General features: G+C 37.1%; 2 protein-coding genes across 2 annotated transcripts; both read right to left on the bottom strand.

Annotated features, from left to right (window-relative positions):
• Positions 1-1,641, bottom strand: LOC121368512. Its single transcript, XM_041493249.1, has 3 exons — positions 1,565-1,641; positions 773-938; positions 1-600 (listed from the first exon to the last, which is right to left on the bottom strand). Exons 1-3 carry the CDS (start codon positions 1,639-1,641, stop codon positions 1-3), a joined length of 843 nt encoding a protein of 280 aa, XP_041349183.1.
• A 9,533-nt stretch (positions 1,642-11,174) lies between these two features.
• On the bottom strand, positions 11,175-25,962 carry LOC121367585 (serine--tRNA ligase, cytoplasmic-like). The gene is made up of 11 exons (XM_041491856.1): positions 25,750-25,962; positions 20,387-20,457; positions 19,878-19,961; positions 19,368-19,526; positions 18,154-18,294; positions 17,324-17,479; positions 16,195-16,422; positions 15,368-15,497; positions 13,169-13,326; positions 12,347-12,476; positions 11,175-11,362 (listed from the first exon to the last, which is right to left on the bottom strand). Exons 1-11 carry the CDS (start codon positions 25,883-25,885, stop codon positions 11,241-11,243), a joined length of 1,515 nt encoding a protein of 504 aa, XP_041347790.1. The 5' UTR covers positions 25,886-25,962; the 3' UTR covers positions 11,175-11,240.
• Positions 25,963-26,031: the final 69 nt, after the last annotated feature.

Here is a 26,031-nt window from a genome sequence, read left to right as displayed (position 1 = left end):
CTACAGGTGTACTTGGGTGTGGAAATCTTTAAAACAGGTGTTTTTGGGGTTGCAACACAAGTACACATCACATTTGTCACATTTCATGGAGGTCTTTCTCTGTTTGTGGGGATTTTCTGAGTAGTGCACTCCAGGATTTGCATTGTTATAAACTTTATGCTTCAAGTTACACACATAACACAGGTGATTTGTACCTTCACCTGGCACAGGTAGATGATTTTTCCCATCTAGTCGAATCAGTGCGTTTGATGCATCACTTCTTGGTCGACCCAGCACAGCTCTTTGTCGTCCTTGGAAACCTTCAATGAGTTGATGCGCCAAGTCCAGCTTGAAAGATAACAGGTCTCGCCGTCTCTTCCCAGGTAGATCGTGGTCGATGGTGTGTCCCTCTATGATGTAAGCGTTGTATGTTGATATTTCAAGCAGTTTGCGCTCGCCTCTCCTATACCATCGCATTGTCTTCTTCTGTTTATTCAGTCTCGTCATCTGGTCCATTCGGTCGACACCACCCATATATTTCTGGTACTGCGACGAGGCTGGGGGGCAGGGGAATTCCACTCTGGTGCCATCTTTCTTTTTTCTTGTTGTTGTCAGTCCTTCCTGTTCAGGTATGAGACCGGTACTAAGGTAGTACACAGTACGATTGTCTTTCCAACTGTGGGCGATTAGTGAACCACTCTGTCGCCATTCCATGTGGCCTCGGGGGTTGTCGGTTTTCTTCGGCCTTTGATTTAACCAATTCCACAGGAAAACCTTTCCTGTGACATCTCACTGTGCCGCAGATGTAAATCCCCTTTGATTCCAGGTAATGAGTGAGAATTGGACTTGTATAGAAGTTATCTGTGTACACAGTTCTTCCTTCATTTTGAAGATGTTCTGTCAGTGCTATCACAACTTGACCACTCAGACCAAAATACTTGTTGACACCTTTCGTAAATCTACCAACATACACATCAAAATTGTGACAGTAAGCGGTAACTCCATCGGCTAGGACCCACATTTTCAATCCAAATTTAAAACAGGTTTATCTTTCATATAGTTGAAACTTAGCCTTCCTTTGAATGGAATCATAGCTTCATCCACCGAAATATGTTCATGTAAACATAATTTGCTTTGAAGGCATGACGCAAGTTGTCGATCATGTAGCGAAATTTAAACAGTTTATCATTGTGATTTACTGTGGCGTCATCCGAAAAGTGCAGGTACCTGCGTATTTGCATGAATCTGTCTCTTGAAAATATTTAGGAATTTCAGTCCGGATAAAGGGATATTCTGTACCTTGGTACCAGTACAATTCATCTCTGTCACAAGTTAATGTCCATCAAAATCAGTACGCCATAATAGGCTTTCATTTTCCTGATACTGTCACATTATACCACACTCCTTTGTTGTTTCCGGGCCGTCATTCTTTTTCTGGTGGCATTCATGTTTGTAAAATCTACAATTTTTTCAAAGATTGTATTTGAATAGGAAAAATAATCAATGGCCTTTGTGTTTATATCAAACATTTTCACGGGGCCCATTTGTTGTAAAGTTGATCGGCACCTCACCAGATATGGCTCACCTGTCCAGGTAAATGGGGTGCATGGTAAACCGTGGCAAGTCATCCTGCAAGTCATCGTCGGCATCGCTGTCTTCCATGTTGGCCTGTTGTATTATCTCTCGTTCCGCTCACCAATCTCGATCAAATCAAACTCGCCAAAATCCATATTGTCCCACATTTCATCGTCTGAAAACTCGTCATCCGAATCTCCGCCATTACTTCCAACACGTGAATCTTGTTCACACGAATCCATGGTTAAATATGACCAAAACAATGATAAAAACTTTGAAAAACTATTAGCAAACTCGGAAAAACATGGGCGCAGCCATTACTGAGTGTTTATGGTCGCGCGAGATTTCAGCTAATTATAATAACGCCGCGTCACTCGGCGCCAAATATGAACAGGTGTAACAAGCCGCTATACCGGCCTGTCGGGGTGAAAGGACTCGGCGATCGTAAGCCGGTATACCGGCCTGTAGGGGTGAAAGAGTTAAAGCGAGCTATTGTCATCCCAGGAGATTTTTTTTAAATCCCCTGGCAACAAATCTCCAACACCAACAGTCAGCCAACAACAATGCTTGGGATAGTATCGAGACTATTGTCATTACCGCCAAGGTGTATTTATCACCAATGACGGGTTATAACACTCTAGAGCCCGAACCACCTCCACTGTACGATCCGAATGCATACCGCCCCGACTGAGAAATCGACACTCAGTGGCTACACGCAGGTCTCCACAGGCGTGCTGACCCAACCACTTTACGTAACTACTACCGAAAATAGCCACTCTCGTCATCTTGTAGCATAGAATCTGTTTGCACTGATCCTTGGTTGGCAATTGGTATAATACACTCTCAAATGTATTGGTGTCCCTTAAAAGGGCCAAATTTAATACTATCGCTGCCTGATAGTATTTCGAATGCGAATGCGAAAGAAATACTTTCGCATTCCACTATCATTAACTCATTACCACATAGAGCCCTATTGTCTGCTGGCTGCTAAGCACTATGACCTACTTAGCAGGCAGCATCTCCATAAGACAATTTGCCAATTATCAAATAACACCACACAACAAAGGGAATTAGTTATAACGTTTTACATATACATCCTAGAGAAAAAATGTAATAACAGCTAATGTAGAGAAAAGGATGAATATTTTTAAAATGTTACTTACATTGTCATATTTGGTTATTACAAGTTTCAGGTCACAACAGAAGGTCACAAAACAATGCAAAGTGTTCCACTGTATGAAAAAGAATTATAATAAAAAAATTATGTTCTATTTACAAGTTTTAAGTGTTCCACTTGAATTTGTCCTTTGAATATCATTGAGTGTTATGGAATTTTGCATGGCACCCCTCCTTACGCAAATGAACCCCACACAGTTCATACCCATAAACAGTTTCTTTGCGCTTTCCACTTTTGCTGTGAATGTTCGCCGGTGCTTTGCCCATGTGTGTTTCGATGCAATCTCATATTTGCATTAGCAACGGGAATGTTCTGAATGTCACACATGGCACTTCTCTTTCTTGAAGTGACGCCTCCAACCAGGGCCCTGGCAAGCTCCCTCCGGAAGTCCAAGTGCGTGAATCGCTTGTGCTGGGTTCTTCTTTTTGATGACAAACTGTACAGAATATATGCGTTCACAAGGCATAGTTCACCAGAAAGAAGAACAAGTACTTACACCACCGTTTGCTCTCCCTCGAAACTCATACTTAAGGCGATATGCCGTTCATGTACTTATAGCTGTGTACAGAATGTGGTTGGTCGAGCTGCACCCAGTTGTTTCCAGTCCTCCTGCCTGCTTGTAGGATGTCTTGTGGCGGACTCCAGCTACTCAGCACTCACTTTCTTCTTGTCTTGCCAAATAACAGCTGTAATGTTTCTCTTCGAAGCCGACTGCACAATTTTTCTGTCTCCACGTTGCATTTTTTTCACACATTTCAGTTCATCCGGAAAGTGTCGCTGGTTTTGTCTAACCGTTCCACAAAAATATATACCGTCTTTCAACAGATCTTTTAGTAGTTTGACACTGGTGAAGATGTTGTCAAAATATATGTGGTGATGGTTTTCCTCGTAGATCATCATAGATCATCAGTTAGTTCAGTTAAAACTCCGTGTCCCAGGCCATTTTCGTACGTCTTGTCTTGCCCAAGTAAAAGTTACTTTGTGATGTATGACGTTTTGGATTCACATCTCATCCACACTTTCACTCCTCGTGTCACTGGTTTAGCTGGCATGTACTGTTTCATGGAGTTTCTTCCTGCAAATTTTATCATTCCCTCATCAATAGCCATCTCCCTGTGTGGTTTGTAGTACTTATAAAATGTTTCTTTCACCTTGTTCATGATCTAATTTAGAATAGCCGGTCATAGTGTGGAGATCTGCGTTGTGGTTCACTTTGTCGGTCTGCCACATGAAAATACTGCGTTAGTTTTTCATAATGATTGCACGTCATTGTTTTATTGAAACCATCATTTCCAGTAAATTCGTCTGTTGACCAGTACATGTTGTAATGTGGCTTGGAATTGATCCCCATAAAGATGTTCAGTCCGATACATACTCGGCTATTTCTTCAACAGTGGTTGCTATCCACTTTGGGTCATTTACGCCGGATTGGGCCATTTTCCAAATTGCATAGTTGTTTGTGTGGTTAACAATATTAACTGTAATATCAAAGGAAATAACATGTAAAAATAGTTAAACGGCGAAGCAGTATTTACATCAGAATCTTCAGGCAGTTGAGTTCCAGTTTCTTTGCGATAATCGTTCACCACGAAAGTGTCGTCAAATTGATCGGTCCAGTTCAGGTCACCGTCATCAGCGTCGTCGGACAGTTCATCGTCACTTCATTCAATATCACTTACTGATATATTTCCAACATCAATGTCAGAAATATCATCCCCTACTTGACTCATCAAAACCCTCAAATAATGACTCTCCATCGCTCTCTTCACGGTTTTCTTCCATGGTCGACATTTTGTAAAATTTTGTTACACGTGTTGTTAAAAAACCGAATATAACCTCTTTTTATTTATAAATGGTCATGACCAGGCTTGTGGGAAATTTCCATCAGACCTTGAACTTGAACTTCGGAAAAATATGTCTGTTTTTACCAAATATTACTGGTTATAATTGTTTTTTTTCCCGTACTCGTCAAAAGACATCTGCATGGAAATGCGCTTACACATCAAGACATTTCCATGGAGAAATGTACCACACGTCAAAGCACGGTTCTGTGTGGTAATGAGTTAAAGTGGACACCATCATCTAAATAGTCCTCGAGAAACTGGGTTGATAAGAGGCACTAGACTATAGCCAATAACCTTTTTCAAGCCACGATTTACGGCATTCGTGAGGGTGTTAAAGCGGGCTATTGTCATCCCAGGAGATTTCTTAAAAATCCCCCAGGGACAAATCTCCACCACACACACCCTCTCTGCACCAACAGTCGCTGACGCAACACCAGCAGTCGGCCAACAACATCGCTTGGGATAGTATCGGGACCAAAGTCATTACCGCCAAGGTGTATTATCACCAATGATGGGTTATAATACTCTAAAGCCTGAACCATCTCCTCCGGTTTTCGTGCTGGGGTGTCGTTGAACATTCATTCATTCATTCATTCATTCATTCATCTCCTCCGGTGTACCGCTCTGACCGAAAAAGTGACACTCATTGGCTACACACAGGTCTCCACGAGCTTGCTGACCCAACCGCTTTACGTAACTACTACTGAAAATAGCCACTCTCGTCATCTTGTAGCATAGAATCTGTTTGCACGGATTCTTGGTTTGCAATTAGTATAATACACTCTCGAGTGTTTTGGTGGCCCTTAAAAGGGCCGAATTTAATACTATCGCTGCCTGATAGTATTTCGAATGCGAAAGAAATGCTTTTGCATTCCACTATCATTAAAGTGGACACCATCATCTAAATAGTCCTCAGGAAACCGGGTCGATAGAGGCACTAGACAATAGCCAATAACCTTTTTCAAGCCATGATTTACGGTATTCGTGAGGGTGTTAAAGTGGGCTATTGTCATTCCAGGAGATTTCTTAAAAATCCCACGGGGACAAATCTCCACCACACACACCTCCGCACCACTAGACAACAATCGCTGATGCAACGCCAGCAGTCGGCCAACAACATCGCTTGGGATAGTATAGGGACCAATGCCATTACCGCCAAGGTGTATTATCACCAATGTCGGGTTATAACATTCTAGAGCCCGAACCATCTCCTCCAGTATACGATCCGGACAATAACTGCTGACGCAACGCATAGGGTAACTATGTGCTTACGGTAATCCATAATGATGTACTTTGTACAGGTGAGCATGAAATTCTGCCTTTTTTAACAGTTTCCGTCCACACAAATGGCATTTAAACACACGAACAGTGAACACATGATATATAGCCCAATGCCTCATGATTGACCGGTATGTCGAATACACCTTCTTATCACAAGCAGGGACTGGACAACAACTGCCCTCTCCAGGAAACGCTCTTCGGTCATCTCTCATTTCAAATCCCAGTCCTTCCATACCAACATCACTAGCTTGAGCCATCGCTGAAATTACTAAAACATCAAAATATTGGCATTTCATTCTTATTTTAAGCACATTTTATAGCCTCCCTTCCCAATTAAAAAATAACCACTCTTATTTAAAAAGAACCCAACTTATTTTCTAAATTTAAAATTATGGAAAAAAACAACAAAAAAACCCACCACAATCAAATAAATAAAACATTGAAAAAATGTATATTAACATTCCTAAAAATAAAAACCCTCTCAACGGACGCCTGACCACGGGAAACTAGCAAGAACTTACTAACTACCCTGCATGCACCCCCCCCCCCCCTCCCAACTTCTCAAACTTGTTCTTACCCATACATTCATAGAATAACACATCTACCCCGTCATATTCAACCTTGAACCTAGACTTCAGTTCACACCCTGCTACATCATGCAGTAACTCTTTGTAACTTGCAACCAGCATACCTACATCATCACCATCAACCCTGTTCAGTCAACATCAACAATACGAGGAACTAGTCATTATGCAGACGTCAATCCCTGTCAAATAATAATTTGCATAAAGTTTCAATATATTGTTTTAATACATGTATTAAGATCAACTGTTTTATAGCTTGGGGGTCTTTGCTTTTTTTTTGGAGGTCAGTTTTTTGCTGAACCAGAAGGGACCTGTTTTGTGCTCCACCTATTGGGATATGTCATTGCTACATTTATCAGTCTTAACAAAAAAACCCACACATAACAGGGCTCACACTCGGATATGTGAAGTTTTTCATTGAAAATTAATAAAAAGTGGCCAATTTAAACTAAAAAGTATATATTGTAGCCACTGTGTATAACAAAAAAAGAGAAGTGTTTTGCACAAGAAGCTGTATCTTCATCTGTTGCTAGAGTCGCTAATTTGATCTTCACATGGTCTGTTCAAGAGTACCGACGCTATTCTTTATCGATCAAACCGTTGTCACCATTTTGATCAAGTGTTAAGCGCTCGCCTGATGCGCGATCAATCTAGGATTGATTCCAGTCGGTGGGCCCATTGGGCTATTTCTCGTTCCAGCCAGTGCTCCACAACTGGTGTATCAAAAGCTATAGTATGTACTATCCTGTCTGTGGGATGATGTATATAAAAAGATTCTTTGCTGTTAATAAAAAGAGTAGTCCATGAAGTGGTGACAGCAGGTTTTCTCTCTCATATTTGTGGTCCTTAGCCATATAACCGTAAATAAAATGTGTTGAGTGTATCGTTAAATAAAACATTTCCTTCCTTCCATTTTGATCAGTTTGCAGAAGAGCTGTCAAGTGGCTGAGGTAAAGGGAGTTTTGGGTAACGAATTGGTTAGCTTGCAGGCTGGGCAGGGCATTGTTAGCCATTATTAAGAGTGTGTGGGATGCTTACCACTTTGTTTAATCATTGTGAAAGTATGGTTACAAGATAGTTTTATTAGAAAACCTGGTGAATAACTAGCCTAAGCATGGACTTGCAATTTTTTTTTTTTTTTAATTTACCATAGTTTGACACCCAATAGCCGATGTATTTTTTGTGCTGGGGTGTCATTAAACATTCATTATTTTTTTATTTTTTTTACCTATAAACTGCAGATAGCATGTGGTCTCTTTATATGTATGGAAATGGAAAATCACCACTTTTATACTTTTATTTTAAGAGTTTAAATCTCCCCACAACTACAATACACACATAAGATATCAAATAAAATATACAAGGCTTCTGGTCAGGATCGGGTATTATATGGAATTTCATCCATGTCAATGAAACCTGCAAATCATTTATCATTTCAAAGGTATAAGAAAGTCTATTTTTGTACACCACTAGAGCACATTGATTTATTTATCATCAGCTGTTGGATGTTTCCATTAGTAACAAGGGATCTTTTATTTCTCCCACCCCTAGTTATGCATTACGGGCCTATTCCATGATGTAAGCCCCATACAGACGTCATTGCATTTAACATTGTCATAGTTTTAGGTCAATATTTTTAAAATTAAAATTTGTTAATTTGTAGTGTTAAATATAATTTAACACATGAAACAAACACAGCAAATATTATAGTATAGTTTATTTATGTTAAAATGGTCAAATAAATAAAAGTTACTTTTTCAGCCATCTTTGTCTGTTCATGTAAAATAAGTGTATTTATCGAATGGATGAGAGAAAAAGACTGTCATGTGGGATAGAAAAAATACATCCTTAGTGGTGGAAATTTCAACCCTTGGACTTGAAAACCTCATCCCAGGTGGAAATTTCCTCCACCATGGGTGTACTTTTCTATCTAACATGACCACATATGATGCAGTATCCCACAGAGAGAATAGCACATACCACAGCATTTAATAAATGTGGTGCACCGACTGGAGAAAAAAAAAATAGCCCAATGGGCCCATCAACCACTTTTAATCGGGAGTGTGCTTTACCACTGGGCTATGTCCCATCCCCTCGGTCTAAAAAAGAACTAAATATGGAATGTTGTCAGATGGTGCAACAGCATCGGACTTGTTATATGAATTACGTTTGAAAAATTATTTAATAATTGTACTATCAAAAAAAAACACAAAAAAACTTCATACCCATCATGATTGGGAGACATTATTGTATTTATCATTTCATGTGTGGATATGTTGTAGTCGATCAAATTAGTGTAATCTAGATTTTAATAGCACTGTGTGTTTTGTTGCGTCTTCTGTTACCAACAAAGACTTTTATATAATTAAGTAATTGTCGCCATTATATTGTATAGGAGGTCCTAGTAAGTTGGTAAACTTGTCTAATTCTTTTGTTGTTTATGCAATAAATATGTATTCAAACAAAACAGAGAATGAATGTACAAATGTAAGCATTCTGTGATACCAGTTGTGCAAGCTAATTATTTCATAAAAATAAAACAAGAGAACACCATTCCCTGTTCTCAAGTTTAATATCATGTAAACTGTATTCATTGCATTTATTGTTTGTAATAAAAATATATCCACCCTGATAATAGTGATAGTTTTTCTTTCATAGTTGTATTATTGTACCTTCATACATATTATGATCTGGGTACCATTGTCATATAACATAAATGTTATAGTCTTATTTGTAGGGTTGATCCGTGTATCTTTTCAAGCTGCAATCTTGCTTTACCTTTTAATAAAGTTTTATTTAACAACGCCACTATAGCACATTGATTTTTTTTTATCTTATCGGCTATTGGTTGTCAAACATATTGTCATTCTGACTGTTTAGAGGAAACCCGCTGTCACCACTACATGGGCTACTCTTTCCAATTAGCAGCAAGGGATCTTTTATTTGCGCTTCCCACAGGCAGGATAGCACAAACCATGGCCTTTGTTGAACCAAGTTATGGATCACTGGTTAGTGCAATTGGTTTACACCTACCCATTGAGCCTTGCGGAGCACTCAACTCTGGGTTTGGAGTCTGTATATGGATTTAAAATCCCATGCCTCGACAGGGATCCGAACCCAGTACCTACCAGCCTGTAGACCGATGGACTAACTACGATGCCGGTACACCTTTTAATAATACCAAATGCAAACACGAGTTTTTTTTGCTGGATTGTGTTAAATGCACATGCAGATACATGATGTTAAAACTGGCCACGATACATCCGATTTATTACTAGGGAAATGTGCAGCGATTTAAATTCACACTACAAGAAGCAGAATGCAACGAGTTGTAATTTCACTGAAATGGAATGTGACGTAGATATATCTAAGACCACCTAAAAGTGTATGTTATGGAGAAAATAAAGAGGAAAGTAAATTGAAAGCACGTGGCTATATTTTAACCATACTAAGACGAACAAGTTTAACAATGTATAGTGATTTCCCTAGAAATTAGGCAAGGCATGGTAGACCAAACACTTTTGGGGCATTTTCGGGGCACTTGTTTTAACATTAAAAATGCACATAAATTAATTGAAATAAACATTAATTTAATTTATGTGCTTGCGTTAATAAATGAATGGCAAAAGATATAAAATGCATATTTTATTAATTAATTACTGAAAAAGGCTTGTTTAATCTTAAGACTATTGAGGCATGGTGCTGCACCATGCTAAAACAAGCTATGGAAAACTACTGTAGTTCAACGCAAACTACTCTCGATGATGTGGTGGTTACACGTTTCATTTTGATTTGAAAATCTATACTGACAAATGATGCATCAGTTAAATCCAATCTCCAATTTTACATTGAAAGTCACGGTTTTCTTTTAAGCACATGTTCCAAATTGCTAACACTCGGAGAGAAATGCTTCTGCTGTCACATCATGAAAAGCATATCAAATTATGTGTGCACACTTTCTCAGTTTTTCATAGGGAGTTGTTTTCCCACAATACTCAATGCTTGGTCAAGATTTAAAACCTATTTCAAGCTAATAAAATAAATAAAAGTTTTTTGTTTAACGACACCACTAGAGCACATTGAAAAAGCTATTGAGGGTCAAACATTTGGTAATGTTAACAATCGGAGGATAGCATATACCATGGCCTTTGAAAAACAGTCGTGGGGCACTGGCTTGAACTGGGGTTTGATCCAAGACAAGACTGCATCAAGGCAATGCTTTACCACGGGGCGACATCCCACCCCTCAAACTAAACTAATGCCATTACATGAATGTAATGTGAGAAAGCCAACCAACTCATCCACACTGGGCGACATCTCACCCCTCAAACTAAACTAATGCCATTACATGAATGTAATGTGAGAAAGCCAACCAACTCATCCACACTGGGCGACATCCCACCCCTCAAACTAAACTAATGCCATTACATGAATGTAATGTGAGAAAGCCAACCAACTCATCCACACTGGGCGACATCCCACCCCTCAAACTAAACTAATGCCATTACATGAATGTAATATGAGAAAGCCAACCAACTCATCCAGATTATTAAGCCATAACCAATTAAAATTTGCAAATACTAACATGAGGGGCTTGTACATATCCAGCTGGACAATATGTAAAGCAATAAACTAAAATAATATAGACCAATTTTAAAAAGCTAAATTCGTCCACTTCATTGTTTCGTGGACTAGGAACATCCTGCAGGACAACATTGACACAAAAAGGCAGACTGTCTTTGATGATTAATTTATTGAATTTCCGACCCAATCCATCAGTGTTTGTATCACAGTCCTGTATTAACTGGCGATGTTCATCTTGTCGACGCCGTCCTCCAGTTTCTTGTTGTCCTTCTTCTTGTGTTTCTTGTCCTGCTCATCTATTGGGGCTGCCTTAACAAATAGAATCTTTTCATTTAAACCTAGCAACAAAGAAAGAAAGAAAACAAAAATTAATATCAGAATTATTAACGTATACTAATCAAAATCTGAAAGATTAGACTAATACAGTGCTTTTTTTGTTTTGTTTAATGACACCACTAAAGAACAATGATTAATTAATCATCGGCTATTGGATGTCAAACATTTGGTAATTCTGAGGAAACATCTTTCCTAATGCTGCAAGGGATCTTTTATATGCACTTTCCAACAGACAGGATAGCACATACCACAGCCTTTGATATACCAGTCACGGTGCACGGGATCGATCCCATACTGACCGCGCATCTAGCGAGCACTTTCGATGTAAAATGTACATGGTTTCAACCCCTTGGTACAGATGTATTAATTAGCATAATGTAATTAATTATGCCATTATACTGCATCACACATTTTCAAACACTTATTATAACTTTAAATTAGTAATTATATATTTTAAAGATCATTTCAATAATTCACAAAATACAGATTGGATAAAGGTGAACAATCCAGATAAAGGTAGATCAAATCGTAATACTTTCGTAAGAGCATGACTGTATTGTATATATATATATTATCCTATAACTTTACCATAATATCCATTTGATATTTTGATGTATTAACAGTGTTAATAAATAAAAAATTCCATCAGTGAGTCAATTGTTAACAATCCAACAAGGCCTGTACACCTGAACATAACAAGATTTAGTAAATATGACATTAAAATACATTTGTGCTAATTGTGATGACATATTATCGATGAAAGCAATTTTAGAACAGTTATTTATTAAATATAAAATTAAAGTGCTATTTTAGAAGTGTTATGGGATAAATAGCATTTGCTACTCATGTTTTTAGTATTGAAAATATCAACCTCGTCTAATTATTTGGTATTTGTCTCAGTGGAGCACTGACAAAGACTGATTAACATAGACTCGTTTGTATTTCCTCGTTAAAAAACTTTAGTGATGGATCCTCTATTTATGTACCTGGAGGCATGAACTTCCTGATCACCTCTGGAACAACAATCCCATCCTCGGTCTGATAGTTCTCCAGTATTGCACAGATAGTCCGTGTCGTGGCACACATCGTAGCATTCAGCATATGAACATAAGGAACCTACAAGCAGTATTCACACAGGTAAAATATTTTAACATAATGCCGACATCTTTCTACAACAATTATAAGACATCAATTGTTTTTGCCCGATCTGATTGCAAAGATCATGAATGTCCTAAAAGAGTTACATCATAATACAGTTATGGACATTTGGTCTTAACAAAGGGCTATTTTGACACTTAAATTTAAAACCCCACTGAATAGACTACTCCCAAAAAGCTGCATAAATTGTCGGGGAATTATCTTTTTACAGACTGAATTGTTTAGTTTGTCAGTCTATCATTGTGATTGAATGTCTGTACAGACTGGGAAGGAAAAGGAATGAAATGTTTCGTCAACACCACCTCAGTACATTTTTAACTATGATTATTTGGGGTCTCACAAATGGTCATTTCCACACAATTTGTCGAGAGAACGAGAGAAAACTACTAGTGCCTCATTGGCTACTCCTACCAATAAAAGAGCAATGGAACTTTTATGTTCACTTTTTCATACAGAACAGTACATATCACATTCTTTAATTGTGGGGTACTGGTTGAGACAGGGAAACAACCAAACTAGTCCCTATAGGGCGATGGATTATGTGACTGCGAGCGCTCTACTGGAGGCGAGCACTCTTATTGACTGAGCTAAATCCTACCTGTCTGTACAGACTGAGTCATGTTCGTAAAGATAAACAGAAGACCGAGTACCTCTTGGTTGAGTTTTTTGGTTTGACCGTATCGTATTCTGAGTCGTCTTGACTGGTAGTCGGTGCAGTTTGAGCATGACACTAGTTCTCGGAATGCTCCAGATCCCGGAAACCAGGCTTCCAGATCCAGCTTCTTGGCTGCAGCATTATTTAGTTCACCTAGAGGAAAATTAGTTTTTTAAAGAGTTAAATCATACAATGATTGCATGTATAATACTTTCCATAACCTCGTAAACCTATAACTTTATAAACTAAGTGTTATAATTAAATTTATATAGAAATCTGTAAATTCTTTCTTTGTTTTCAAGTATCCGAACACTATATTTGTTTACTGTTGATAAAAACATGGAAAATACACCATCTTGGAAATCCCCCCTCCCAAAAAAAAAAAAAGTTCATAAAGGTTAAGCATTACTTCACCCATTTATTGCCATTTTATATGCACAAAATCTCAAAGTCAAAGTTAATTAAAAAAACACTGCTATAGCTTGGTCATGTGAATATTTACTTTCTGTATGGTAAAACCAATGGAATATTTATCTGTACAATACAAACGGTATATACAGTCAAATCCACTTAATTGGATGTCGGATTATTGTATATTTCGGATATTTGAATATGTTTGTCCTGCACGGAACCATTTGCCATTATGGCAATACAAAATCCAACGGTTAATTGGATGTGTTTTTTAACGTGTTTTCGGATATTTGAATATAAAATTATCCTTGCCGAATGGCAATTGCATGTAAAACATAGGAAAGTTTGTGTTATGATCGTACGTAATACCATACTATCGTACATGCAGAAATGAATACTTTTAATTTTATTTAATTTCATTGTTAAAAAAAGGAGAAAAGACTTACAACAAACTTGTTTTCTTGTTTCTTAAATTATTTCGGATAACTCGTTATTAATCAATACATTTCCTAATTACATCGTAATTAATCCATGAATGGCTGAGACAATGCAGGACAATCAAGGATCAAAGTCGGTCATTCCCACCTTGTTGGCGGCCATGTGCGTTCCGTAAGCAAGCATCCCATGTCGGCCACTTTTGAAGCAGTGTATGTTTAATCCATAAATAAACACTTGTCAGATATTTTTCTCTATGAATTGTCGGTGACAGTAACAAACAAAAGCCGTTTGCTACTAGTGTTATTTTTAGCGGGATCTTTTGATCACGTGATTTTTCCTCTGCAGCTCACAATGTGAGGCCCCATTTGGGGTGACCGATTATGGTGATTACTGTTTAAATTGTTAAATGCCGACAAAAGGTAAGTTGTAGGAGATTTTCTTAGCAAGTTGGATTAATCATCTTTTGGCTATAAATATTGACAAGAACTTTTTTTCTTCACAATGTCAACATGGCAAATAAACGGAAACGAAACAATTTATCTTTGGCTCAGAAATACGACGAGATATGTGCCTAGTATCTCGCCAATGCTAACCCAGAACAAAAAAGACAGAGAACGGGAAAAGCAGCCAATGTGGAGAAGGCCTTATCAGAATGGTTTTCCATCGCCAGACAAAAAGACATTCCAATATAGGGCCCAATATTAGCGTTTGTGTTTGTGTTTTTCCTTCTGTTACATTGAATAACGGCCTTTCACTCATTTGACTTTGGCCAGTCTAGTTTACCTGTCAAATCAGTTACAAATGCACACAGATAATAGTCAGATAGACGTCCTGGTAAAATACATAACATGGAAATGACTACTTATTCAAGATTATATTGGGTGGTGAGGGTGGGGTCTTGTTGCATTTGATTTACAAATGTACAAAGAAGTTAATAACGGCCTTTTAATTATTTGACTGTGGCCAGTCTGAATGAGCTTCCGGTGGTTTTATCTGGGTCATTAGATGTTTAGTCACTTCTACTTCTAGGCGTACAAACGGCATTAACTGTTGCCTCTTGTATTTATCAAGTTTATAGACAAACTTGATAATGATAACAGTCACAATATGGAACTTGGAATCAGTATTTTATTAACACAAAATACTTACCGGTTTCTGACGAAAATTCCACATGTCATGCGGCCCAAATTGGGAGAATCGTAATTAGGGTTTGCATAAATCAACAAGAGTTCTTAATTGGGTATATCGTATGTCGAAATTGTACCTTTGGTTTATTGAATATGCCGCTTATTTGAATATAATTTTGTTGCACGAGGCACATCCAAATAAGCGGATTTGACTGTACCTGTAACTATATTTACGATCCTGTATGGTAAACCTAGAGACTTGTTAAATTTTTCGGCCACGTCAATCATCTGCTGGAACAATTCCCATGATTTGTTGTCTTCTGGTGAGGCGATACAGAACTGCTCCACCTGAAACATATAAACACACATAGACACAGGTATTCACAAAAATAAACCACTGCACTAATTTACAATATTCATCAACTAACAAATAATAAATAAATCTTAGATTTTCTTTTTGTCAGCCAGTGTTTTTTCCATTAGCAAAATAAAACCCCCAAAAAACCCTATTTCAATGTTGACATTAAACAAAATATTGTATGAAAATTTAGGCTTTATCTTATTATGGTCTAATCTACATATTGCAGGATATCTAACACAGCTGAAAAATTGGTTTTAATGTCCAGTGTTCATAATACAGGTGTCCACAAAAAGGAAGTGGGTTTATTTTTGTGTAACTTGTAAGGAGTATCACAAATGTTCAATTTTCAGAGACCTATTAATATTGTTTCGTTTATATATTTTTGCCAAAAACAATCTTGCAATATTATGCAACTAACATGCTGATTCCTATTTTAGACGGACAAAAAAAGAAAAAGTACCAGGCAACATGTTACTTAGTGACTTGGGTATTAGTATTTTATATAAATCAACCAAGAACAAGGAAATAGGCAACATACAATTAAATAAGACAAGCATTATTTTGTGTCCTTCACAAATATTCTTTAATATTAATAATTTATTCTGGATATTGATCTTCAACTGTTATAGAAATGAGGCCCATTTTTTCTAAATTAAACCACTGTGTATAACTAAAAGGTTTGACCTTCTCAAACTGATGAACTCGGAAGATGCCGCGTGTGTCTCTCCCATGTGAGCCGACTTCCTGTCTGAAGCAAGTCGAGTAGCCACAGTATTTGATGGGCAGCGAATCTGGGTACATCCACTCGTCGCGGTGGAATGCTGCTATCGGCTGCTCCGAAGTCGCTATCAGGTACTTCTCATCCATACTACCCTCCCCCTCCCCCTGCTTTTCACTGCCCTTACCCAGCACCTTTAAAAAATAAATATAAACTTATGCATAACATGTTACATACAGTCATATAGTGTAAAGTCGTTTTGCGTTAAAAACATTTTTTTAATCAAGTTCATTTCTTAAATAATCGCAATCTGTTAACATACTTTTGGTAAAAAAAATAGCACCAAGCAACTTAAAAGTGAGAATAAAACATGTTTATTTTAGTGCAGCTTGACTTTGTACTATTTTCAGCAATGTTTAAATCTGGAAACTTTAAAAAAAAAAAAAATTAACACACAAAATTAAAGTTACTATTTTACAGATTTAACACATTATGCGGAAATTACAACAGCTGAGGAAATGTGTTGGTTGTAGCTTATTTAGAGAAGCTTGAAACAATACTGCCTATCAGATATATAATCCTCAAATGTAACATATCAAGATCATACTATGTACTAGTAAGCTACTTTAACAATTGCCGATATATGGGGAATACAACAGATGGTTACAGGTGCCTCTGAACAATGCCGAAGTGACCACTGAACAATGTGAAGTGGTGAGACTAAGATGATGGGAAATGGCACAGATGGCCATAAGAGACAGGGCTAGCTCTGGGTAAGCAGAACCTTTTGGCTAATCATCTATTTAAATTTTTTAAATTGCAAAAACACAGTTAAGTTTCTAATAAAACAACAATAATTACATAAAATGTATTTGCCCAATTAAAATAAAACTTAACAATTGTTTTTAAATTTGCAATTGGTAAACTTGGTGAGTGCCAGAGCTAGCCCTGTGAGACACACTTTTCGCTTTGGAGAGACAAGGACTGAGATGTGGAATTGGATAGGAAGATTTGTGAGGAAAATCAAAGGATATAAATAAAGAGAGGCAGAGAAATAAACAAATAACTAAATCAATAATAGTTTTAAAGTCCTACCTTGTAGAGTTCGTCGTCGAACTGTGAGAGCTGCGCGACCTCCTGCATCACTTCTTTCCTCATGAAAAACGGTGTGTACAGTGGCTGGTAGCCATCAGCGTACAGCATTTGCATCGAATAGTTCACAAGGGCTTGCTCCAAGAACACAAGAGGACCCTAGCCAAACAAACACCAAAAACAAAATCAGAGCTAGATAATACTAGGTACCGATAGACAAATAGCCACCTCAATTAAACATTCACTTGTAACAAGCCAAGCTTTTTTTCTCTCAAGTCATATAATATGGTACAAAGTGACATGCATTAAGTCATTAAAAAGTGCAAGTCATAGTGCTCCATTTATTGGCTGCTTAACCCAGATCTGACAGAATACAGTAAATAAAGTGTGTAAAAGTATCTGCCTCAGTGGTGTCATGGTTAAGCCATCGGACAAAAGGCTGGAAGGTACAGGGTTCACAGCTCGGAACCGGCTCCCACCCAGAGCGTGTTTCAACGACTCAATGGGTACGTGTAAGACCACTACACCCTCTGCTCTCTCACTAACCAATAACAACTAACCCACTGTCCTGGACAGAACCCAGATAGCTGAGGTGTGTGCCCAGGACAGTGTGCTTGAACCTTAATTGGATATAAGCACAAAAATATGTTGAAATGAAAAGTGTACAGTGTTCTTTTACAATATGTGTTATATTTTCTTGCTCTACATATTATTATATTTTCCATGGATTGCTTATATTAAATAATATGTATTAGAAATGGTAAGTGGTGGACCCACTACTGGGTATAAACATGCCACAACAGTGACAGTGATTGTGAAGAATCAATCATTACCTTTAAGTAGTATCCTCTCCCACCGGCAACAGCACAACCACGCTCCATGTCAACACCGTCTACCATGACAACCAGGTCAACGTGCGAATACTTCTTCCTTATTGTACAATCACCATACGTTCTTTCAATTCCATTTTCTTCCTGTAATGAAAAATAACAAAACCTACTGAATTATAAAGCAATATGTTATAAATTATAAAAGCTTTTTTCACAAAGCAAATTAATTCGATTTATTATGACCAAAAAGTTGTTTTGTTTTTTCAATGCATATGTCACAATTGTTAACTAGAATGGACCATGATAAATGAACTCTTACATGGAAGTGAACAGAGTTGTGAGGCCTAAGGGGCTATTGACAGAGATGTTGATGTGATGGCGTTTCAACTACATGCTGACTGGGAACTAGTACTGGTATGCAAATCCAGCAACTAAGGTTTTTTTTTATTACTCATCTTTCCAACTATATAATTATTGACTTATTTTGTACACTAAGTTATAATTAACTAGTCTCAGAGCTAATGGTTTAACTATAACTAAGGCCAAAATCAATTTATTATATTAAGTGAAGTAAATATTACATATATGGGTATTCTAAAATACTTTGAAAAATTAAATAAATCTGTTTAAAAATAACACTGAACGTAAAGTAATAAAGACTTAAGAAAACATTACATTTATTAACAGTGCTGAATAACATAAACAAAATTAAAACAGAAAGGAGAAAAAGTACTATTACAGTGTTCGAGATTAAAAATTTTGGCCAGTATCCCAGTTGGATACTAACATTTCAAAATCTGGTATCCCACCAGAGAATTTAGTATTATATATATGGCATCCTGGTGGGATACTAGGTTCTTGAAGTCTGGTATCCAAAATTAAATTCTGGTATCCCCGGGATATCGGGATACTGTTAATCTCGAACACTGTATTAAAATTTCTGATATATTATTGCAAATAAATTTAACATGCACACTATATAATCAGCTTTGCAGTTGTTCATAAAGAAAGTTATTTTAAAATAGTCAAAACAAAATGCCAACAGGACCAGGTTCCCGTTTTAGAAAGCGATCTAAGCATTAAGATCACCTCCAATCCATGACTACTTAAGGTGATCTTAAAACTAAGATCACTTCGTCTCAACATAATAATTATAAGTATAAGTATAAGCTATCCAGGATAAATGTACACATGTATGTATGTATGGACGAACGTACCTCATCGTTGCTAACAATACATGTTTCATGTAAAAGATTTCCAATTTCTTTGAGTGATTCGTTGCGGTCTTGTTCATGCTTCGTTAAGCTGAAGTTATTCTCCTCCATGGCCTTGTCGATCAACACTCGGACAGCTTTCAGCTGGCATACCGTCAACGCCTGCAACAAATTCACACACATTTAAAACACGAATCCCAACATACAGGGATGTGATATATGTTAAATAATAAAAACCGAAATGATCTTTAAAAAGCTGAAACCAAATTAAAAGCCAATTTTTCTGTATTTTAGATTAACAATCTATTAACATTTATTTATAAAAATCTGATGAATCACAATCCCAGTGTATAATACTAAACTGATACACATGCATCACAGTCACAGTTAAAAAATTAATAAATTTTATTAGAAACTTCATGTGACTGCTCACATAGCACCATTTCAGAAGGGTAGTCTTTGATTCGCCTTGGTTTTGCTCATGGTAAAGACGAGTGTGTAAAACTAAACTACCTTTAACTGTTCTGCTGTCACTTCCTCCAGATTGTCTGCAATTTCAGCAGGCACCTTTTCATCATTTCCAACAGGTTCTTTTGCCTATAAATATAAACAGAATTAAAAATAAATAAACCATTCTTACGATGGGCGGGGTTTCTACCAAAGGGCAAAACGGGTATGGCGCCATACCCAAATTTCTTTCCAGATTATATCTTTTTAAGTTAACCTTTTGACAAAATTAACGACTCTCATCATTACTGTATGTTTTCTTAACCCTAACCTTAAACCAGTCGTGATGCACTGGCTGGAATGAAAAACAGAACAGTGGACACACCAACAGGGATCCCAATAGAACTGTGCATCAGCCGAGCATTTTACCACTCACCTACATCACACACCCAAACAAACAATGATCAATTAAGCTTAATTGTTTTTCTATTAATTATAACCATCTTCTCTGTGACACATTTCATCATTCTGAAGATGTCTTTGCTAGTCTAACTTCTTCGTTTCAAAATTTATACCTTCATTTTCTGGCCAATCTGCTTGCTGCACAAATTTTTCTGACGATTCAGTTGATCTGCACGAAACCTCACTGCACAAAGAAAGTCAATATCATTATTGTCATACGAGTGTTAGATTAAAGTTGCAGCTGTGCCTCCAATTGTACAACAGTTTCCTAATGCAGAATATAAACAACTAGTTTTAATAACAAAGTCAGGCCCGAATCTTGCCGGTCAAATGAGTGTTTTCTTCGCCGAATGTTGGCTAAAATCGCCATGTTATTAGCAGTAATGAGAAGTCAAAGTCGCTGTAAGATTTTGGACCTAATCCGATTTCAAAAATGAAATCACACAACAGATGTCAAGATCCCGACTTGTTTATTGACATAGCTCACTTGGCACTGTGTCACCATAATTTGGACACTGTTTTTACGGCTGACTGTATCGAGTATTATCAAAATCAACCAACAAATGTTAATACTCATGCCAGTTTCTGCGTGAAGAGATTAAATACATATATCGCTGTCTAATTCTTCAATAGCAATGAACCTAATTATTTAGCATAATTGTAAAATATATTTTAAAAATTGCTAATATAAGTTTAAAACCCATGTGTTTCAGGTTGTCCTGATGTGGTAGGCCAACATCCTACATTTTCCTTATATAGTAGAGACCGCACCGGAAGACTGGTAGCGCCACTCACATAGTTTACACTATTGCTGAATGCAAGGTTTAAAAAGCACATGTTAGTTAACGTCTATAAAACATTTATTGTTTAATATTGGAAGAATTCCAGTACTTGTAACAGGTATAAAATACATTGATAAAACTTTATAACAAATATAGAACTCGTTTTACTTGCCACTTTACGTTTTATTCAGTGGCAAAGTGAAAAAGTAGCAATATTGCATTTAATTATTGAAAAATAGTGTTGTTGTCATTATTGCAAGTATTTATTTTTGTGAGGTAATTATATTTAATTTATTACTCTTGCAGTACATGACAAAATTTAGATGTTTTGATTTATTGTATAACTGTGATCGCCCGTTAACATCTTCCTGTTTGTCTGTTTACTACAATTCAAGATGGCGGATATTTGTTTATATTTTCAATGATTTGTTATTATGAATACATTTATTGTGGTCCTGACACATCTGTTGTTAGGGAATCACATAAAAATAATCCCTATAACCACATCTTTATAATTAATGCATGTAGGACAAAATGTCCCTGGAAAAAATGTCAAGTCAAAATATCAACTATTAAAGTGGAAGGAAATGTTTTATTTAACGACACACTCAACACATTTTATTTACGGTTATATGGCGTCCGACATATGGTTAAGAACCACACAGATATTGTGAGAGGAAACCCGCTGTCGCCACTTCATGGGCTATTCTTTTTCGATTAGCATCAAGGGATCTTTTATATGCACCATCCCACCGACAGGATAGTACACACGACAGCCTTTGTTACACCAGTTGTGGAGCACTGGCTGTAATCAATTAAAGTGGTACCCTGGTAAAAATGTCAACTTTGACATTATACTTAATGTGTAAAAAAAACGCTTTTTAAAATCCTAACCATGTAGTCTACGACTTTTCGTTTCACCAATTAAACCACTGTTTGCACACCTTTGACAGCACTAAATGTGTATATAATTGTCTCAATAACACAGCATAGGTGATGTAATTTTGTTTTTTAATGCCACTAACTTCATTTTTTTAAAATCAAAAGACAGGCTGGCTAATAAGCCATACAAACAACAATGAAGCATTCTCTAATTATTCCAAATTTTGTAATTATGAAGAAACTCAATTTGCCAAAACCTAACACATACATCTGTTATCTCTCTTGCTCTGTCCTCCTTTTCCTCTCTCCCCCTCTCTCACTGTCTCACTTCTCTCTATCTCTCATATATAACACACACACAAGTTGACATTTTGACAGAGATACAACATTAATGGTACACATTTTGTCCTCTTACATATTGACCATTGACCTGTATATAATTTTTTCCATGGCCGACTTATGCTCTTTACTCTGTACAATTGAGTTACATATAGCACATGACGATGATGGTAATGTTCATTTGTAATGTACAAATGAGTTTTATTACATTCCACATGTTGTATGATATATGCTTATGCAACACAAATGGCCGTTTTCTTATGTTGAACCCTTTTTGGGGGTGGATGGGTATTATAATGACCAATCAGTCGATTATACTGATTATATTAATGGTACTGAAGGTATTTTATTTGAAAATAATGAATACATTCCTACAATTTTAAGTGTGCCAAACTTTATTTTTTTATTTTTTTGGCAAAACGGAGTTACCTAACCTGATTACAATTTTTTTTTGGGGGGGGGGGTTAGGACTAATTGAATTATTGTTTTGTTTTTTAATTTTTTTATTCTTTTAAAGGTATTTCTTCAGTATAGCAAACAATCAATATCATTCTTGTCATATTTAAAAAGTGTCCGCAGTCCCTATATATCGTACCGTCACACGTTTTCGATCGACACGGGTTTCTGATCGCTCATTTGTAATTGCAATAGTGCGAGAATGCGCAAGCATTGACGTCACCACAAGAACGAAAACGAAAGTCACTGCTTTTGTTCCGAGAGAAAAATGCTGTGTGTCAAGTTTCCAATGGTAAGTTTTAACTCAAATATCATAGTATATTTTATCAGTTTTCACTAATGTACATATTTGGTATGAAGAAAAACGGACATCGATTGTGTCTCAAGAAGAGGAGCAAACTTTAGTGACACATGTTGAGTTTATGTCATCTGTGGGCTTTGGGTATACCCGCACTGAAGTCCTTAATATTGCCACAGACCTTGCTGTTCATCTTGGCAAAAGAGAAAAGGGTGAAAAACCATTTTCCCTGCGATGGTTTTATGGGTTTATGAAGCGATGGCCCGAGCTTAGAGTTCAAAAACCATGATCACTTGAAATCATGCGTGCCAAAGCAACATCAAAAGATACCATCAACAAATACTTTGATAGCCTGGAAAAGATTTTAGACAAGTATGATTTACGAAACAGTCCAGAGTCCATCTACAACATTGATGAAAAAGGCATCGTAGAAAATCACAAACCCCCATCTATTGTTGCATCACGTTCCAATGTCCCAGTTGCTGTAACAACGAGCAGGTCCAACACTTACTACGGTTATTGGGTGTGGAAATGCCCTTGGTGTTGCCATACCACCGTACTTTGTTTTCAAGGGAAAGTGCATGCGGGAGGAATTGTTAGCAGGTTGTACGGCTGGCACTGCAGGAACCGTTAGTGAAACGGGTTGGTCGAATTCTGATATTTTTCAAAAGTATCTTAAAGAACATTTTTCAAAGTATGTTCCAGCAGCATCTTCTGACAAGCCTGTCTTAATTCTTTATGATGGTCACACGTCACACATAAATGTTTCCCTGATCCAGTGGGCACGTGAGAGGCACATAATATTATTTGTATTACCTGCTCACACATCGCATGTTCTTCAGCCAATGGATGTGGGATGTTTCGGCCCGTTTGAAGAGCATTTACAATGGCATGAGACATACCTGCAAACGCGAACATGCAACATCGGGTACATTTAAAATTTTGCACTCCAGTTAGGGTTATACGGAGACATTCTGAATTTTGGTGTCCTTGCCATAATGAAATGGAAGAGTAATAATCACTGGAGTAAAAAAAAACTAAAAAAAATTATGTAAAATATGTTAAACGTTTAGCCTAAATTTTTCTTTATTCTGAAAGTTAAGTAACATTGATTGAAAGTTACAAACATTTTGAAATCAGTTATATAACGTGGAATTAAGTGTAAAATATGACATCAATAGTGCTCCATACAACGCAACAGCGACCGAGAAAATAGCCGACCAACGAAACGATCGAAAACATGTGACGTTACTAAAATACAGAGGAAATTCCTTTACGACAAAGCAAGACATTTTCTCCAAGGATATTATGGAATTCATTGCAGATTACTGGTGTTTTATGTGGTAAACTATTGTGGCAACAGGTAGGTAAATTATTAAATACTTACAATCTTTTATTTATATTTTATTCATATATTTCGCTTAAACGATCGAAAACACGTGACGCCAGGATATAGCTGTCTGACAGCAGAGCGATTATAACCACCCAAATGTCTGTATAGCTCTCAACTTCCATCCACACTTTGGATTCTTTGTTGGAAAGATGGTAGTTTGATACATCAACCTTCAACAAATGCAATGTGACCAACTTTATCACAAACACTGAGTTACAGAAACTTACATTCCCTCTGTCCCTGAAGGCCAGTGAATTTGATCATCATGTTAAACTGTAGCCCGAGTACTCTGACTGTAAGAGAGCTAGACGGACATTTGGACATAAACACACTCTCATTACAGTCAGAGACCAACCTATGTCTTTTTTTGGCAATTCCTGACTACCAAACGGTAGGCAACGAGTCCCGCTCTAATACCACAACAATCCTATGTTTGACGTCAAATACCTTTACATCAATCATTTTCGAGTTAAGTGATACCAAAAAATCCACATATTAATCACTAATACACTTACTACAGAAAGAAACCCGACAGCACCCACATTCAGCTACGCTTCGTGACACTCCGTCGCAACAACATCATATCAAGCGAAGTTACAACATGGAAGAGTTGGCTAATGCCGTTTTGGATGAATTTGGATTTCATTACGTCATTAAACCAAAACAATTACACATTATTGATTCCATTTTGAATTTGAAGGATACATTTGGGGTGTTATCGACAGGATACGGCAAAAGTATGTGCTACGTACTGCCTCCTCTTATGAGACGACCCCTGTAACTACTGCACAAGGCGGAATCGCCCAGTCTCGAAATAGATCGCCGAGCTTTGTAATTGTTGCAACGGAGTGTCACGAAGCGTAGCTGAATGTGGGTGCTGTCGGGTTTCTTTCTGTAGTATGTGTATTAGTGATTAATATGTGGATTTTTTGGTATCACTTAACTCGAAAATGATTGATGTAAAGGTATTTGACGTCAAACATAGGATTGTTGTGGTATTAGAGCGGGACTCGTTGCCTACCGTTTGGTAGTCAGGAATTGCCAAAAAAAGACATATGTTGGTCTCTGACTGTAATGAGAGCGTGTTTATGTCCAAATGTCCGTCTAGCTCTCTTACAGTCAGAGTACTCGGGCTAGTTAAACTGTAGAAGACGGCTTCTAGATATTTTGTCCCAGCATATTTATAAATATCGGCCAAGTCCATTCTATGTGCTCTTGAAAAGATTAAAATTATGATCAATTTGAATTTAAAATGAATTAAATAAATAATGTTAAATATAACCAATGAATCCTGAACCGATCACTGGTCCAGTTTTTTTAACTTACTCTTTCTCCATGCTGTATCGTGTTCTATTACTTTATCAACCAAAGTTACGTCTTTAAATCTCTTCCTCTGATTTTCTTTTATTTTCTCCGGGTCGCCGCCTTTATCCGTTCTAAATAATTCAATGTCCAAAACCATTTTGATTCACTTCACTTCCTCGTTTCTAAAAAACTTAACGTAACGTCAACAACTAGCCGGTCTATCAACGTGGGAATGGTGACGCATGCGCATTTAGCGGGATAATTCAGTGATCTATTTTTGATAGATGATCAAATATGTTTAAC

Source organism: Gigantopelta aegis, chromosome 3, assembly GCF_016097555.1.
Source record: "Gigantopelta aegis isolate Gae_Host chromosome 3, Gae_host_genome, whole genome shotgun sequence".
NCBI classification, from domain to species: domain Eukaryota; kingdom Metazoa; phylum Mollusca; class Gastropoda; order Neomphalida; family Peltospiridae; genus Gigantopelta; species Gigantopelta aegis.
Note: the sequence above shows the minus strand (reverse complement) of the source record. Positions and strands in the feature narration are given on the sequence as shown.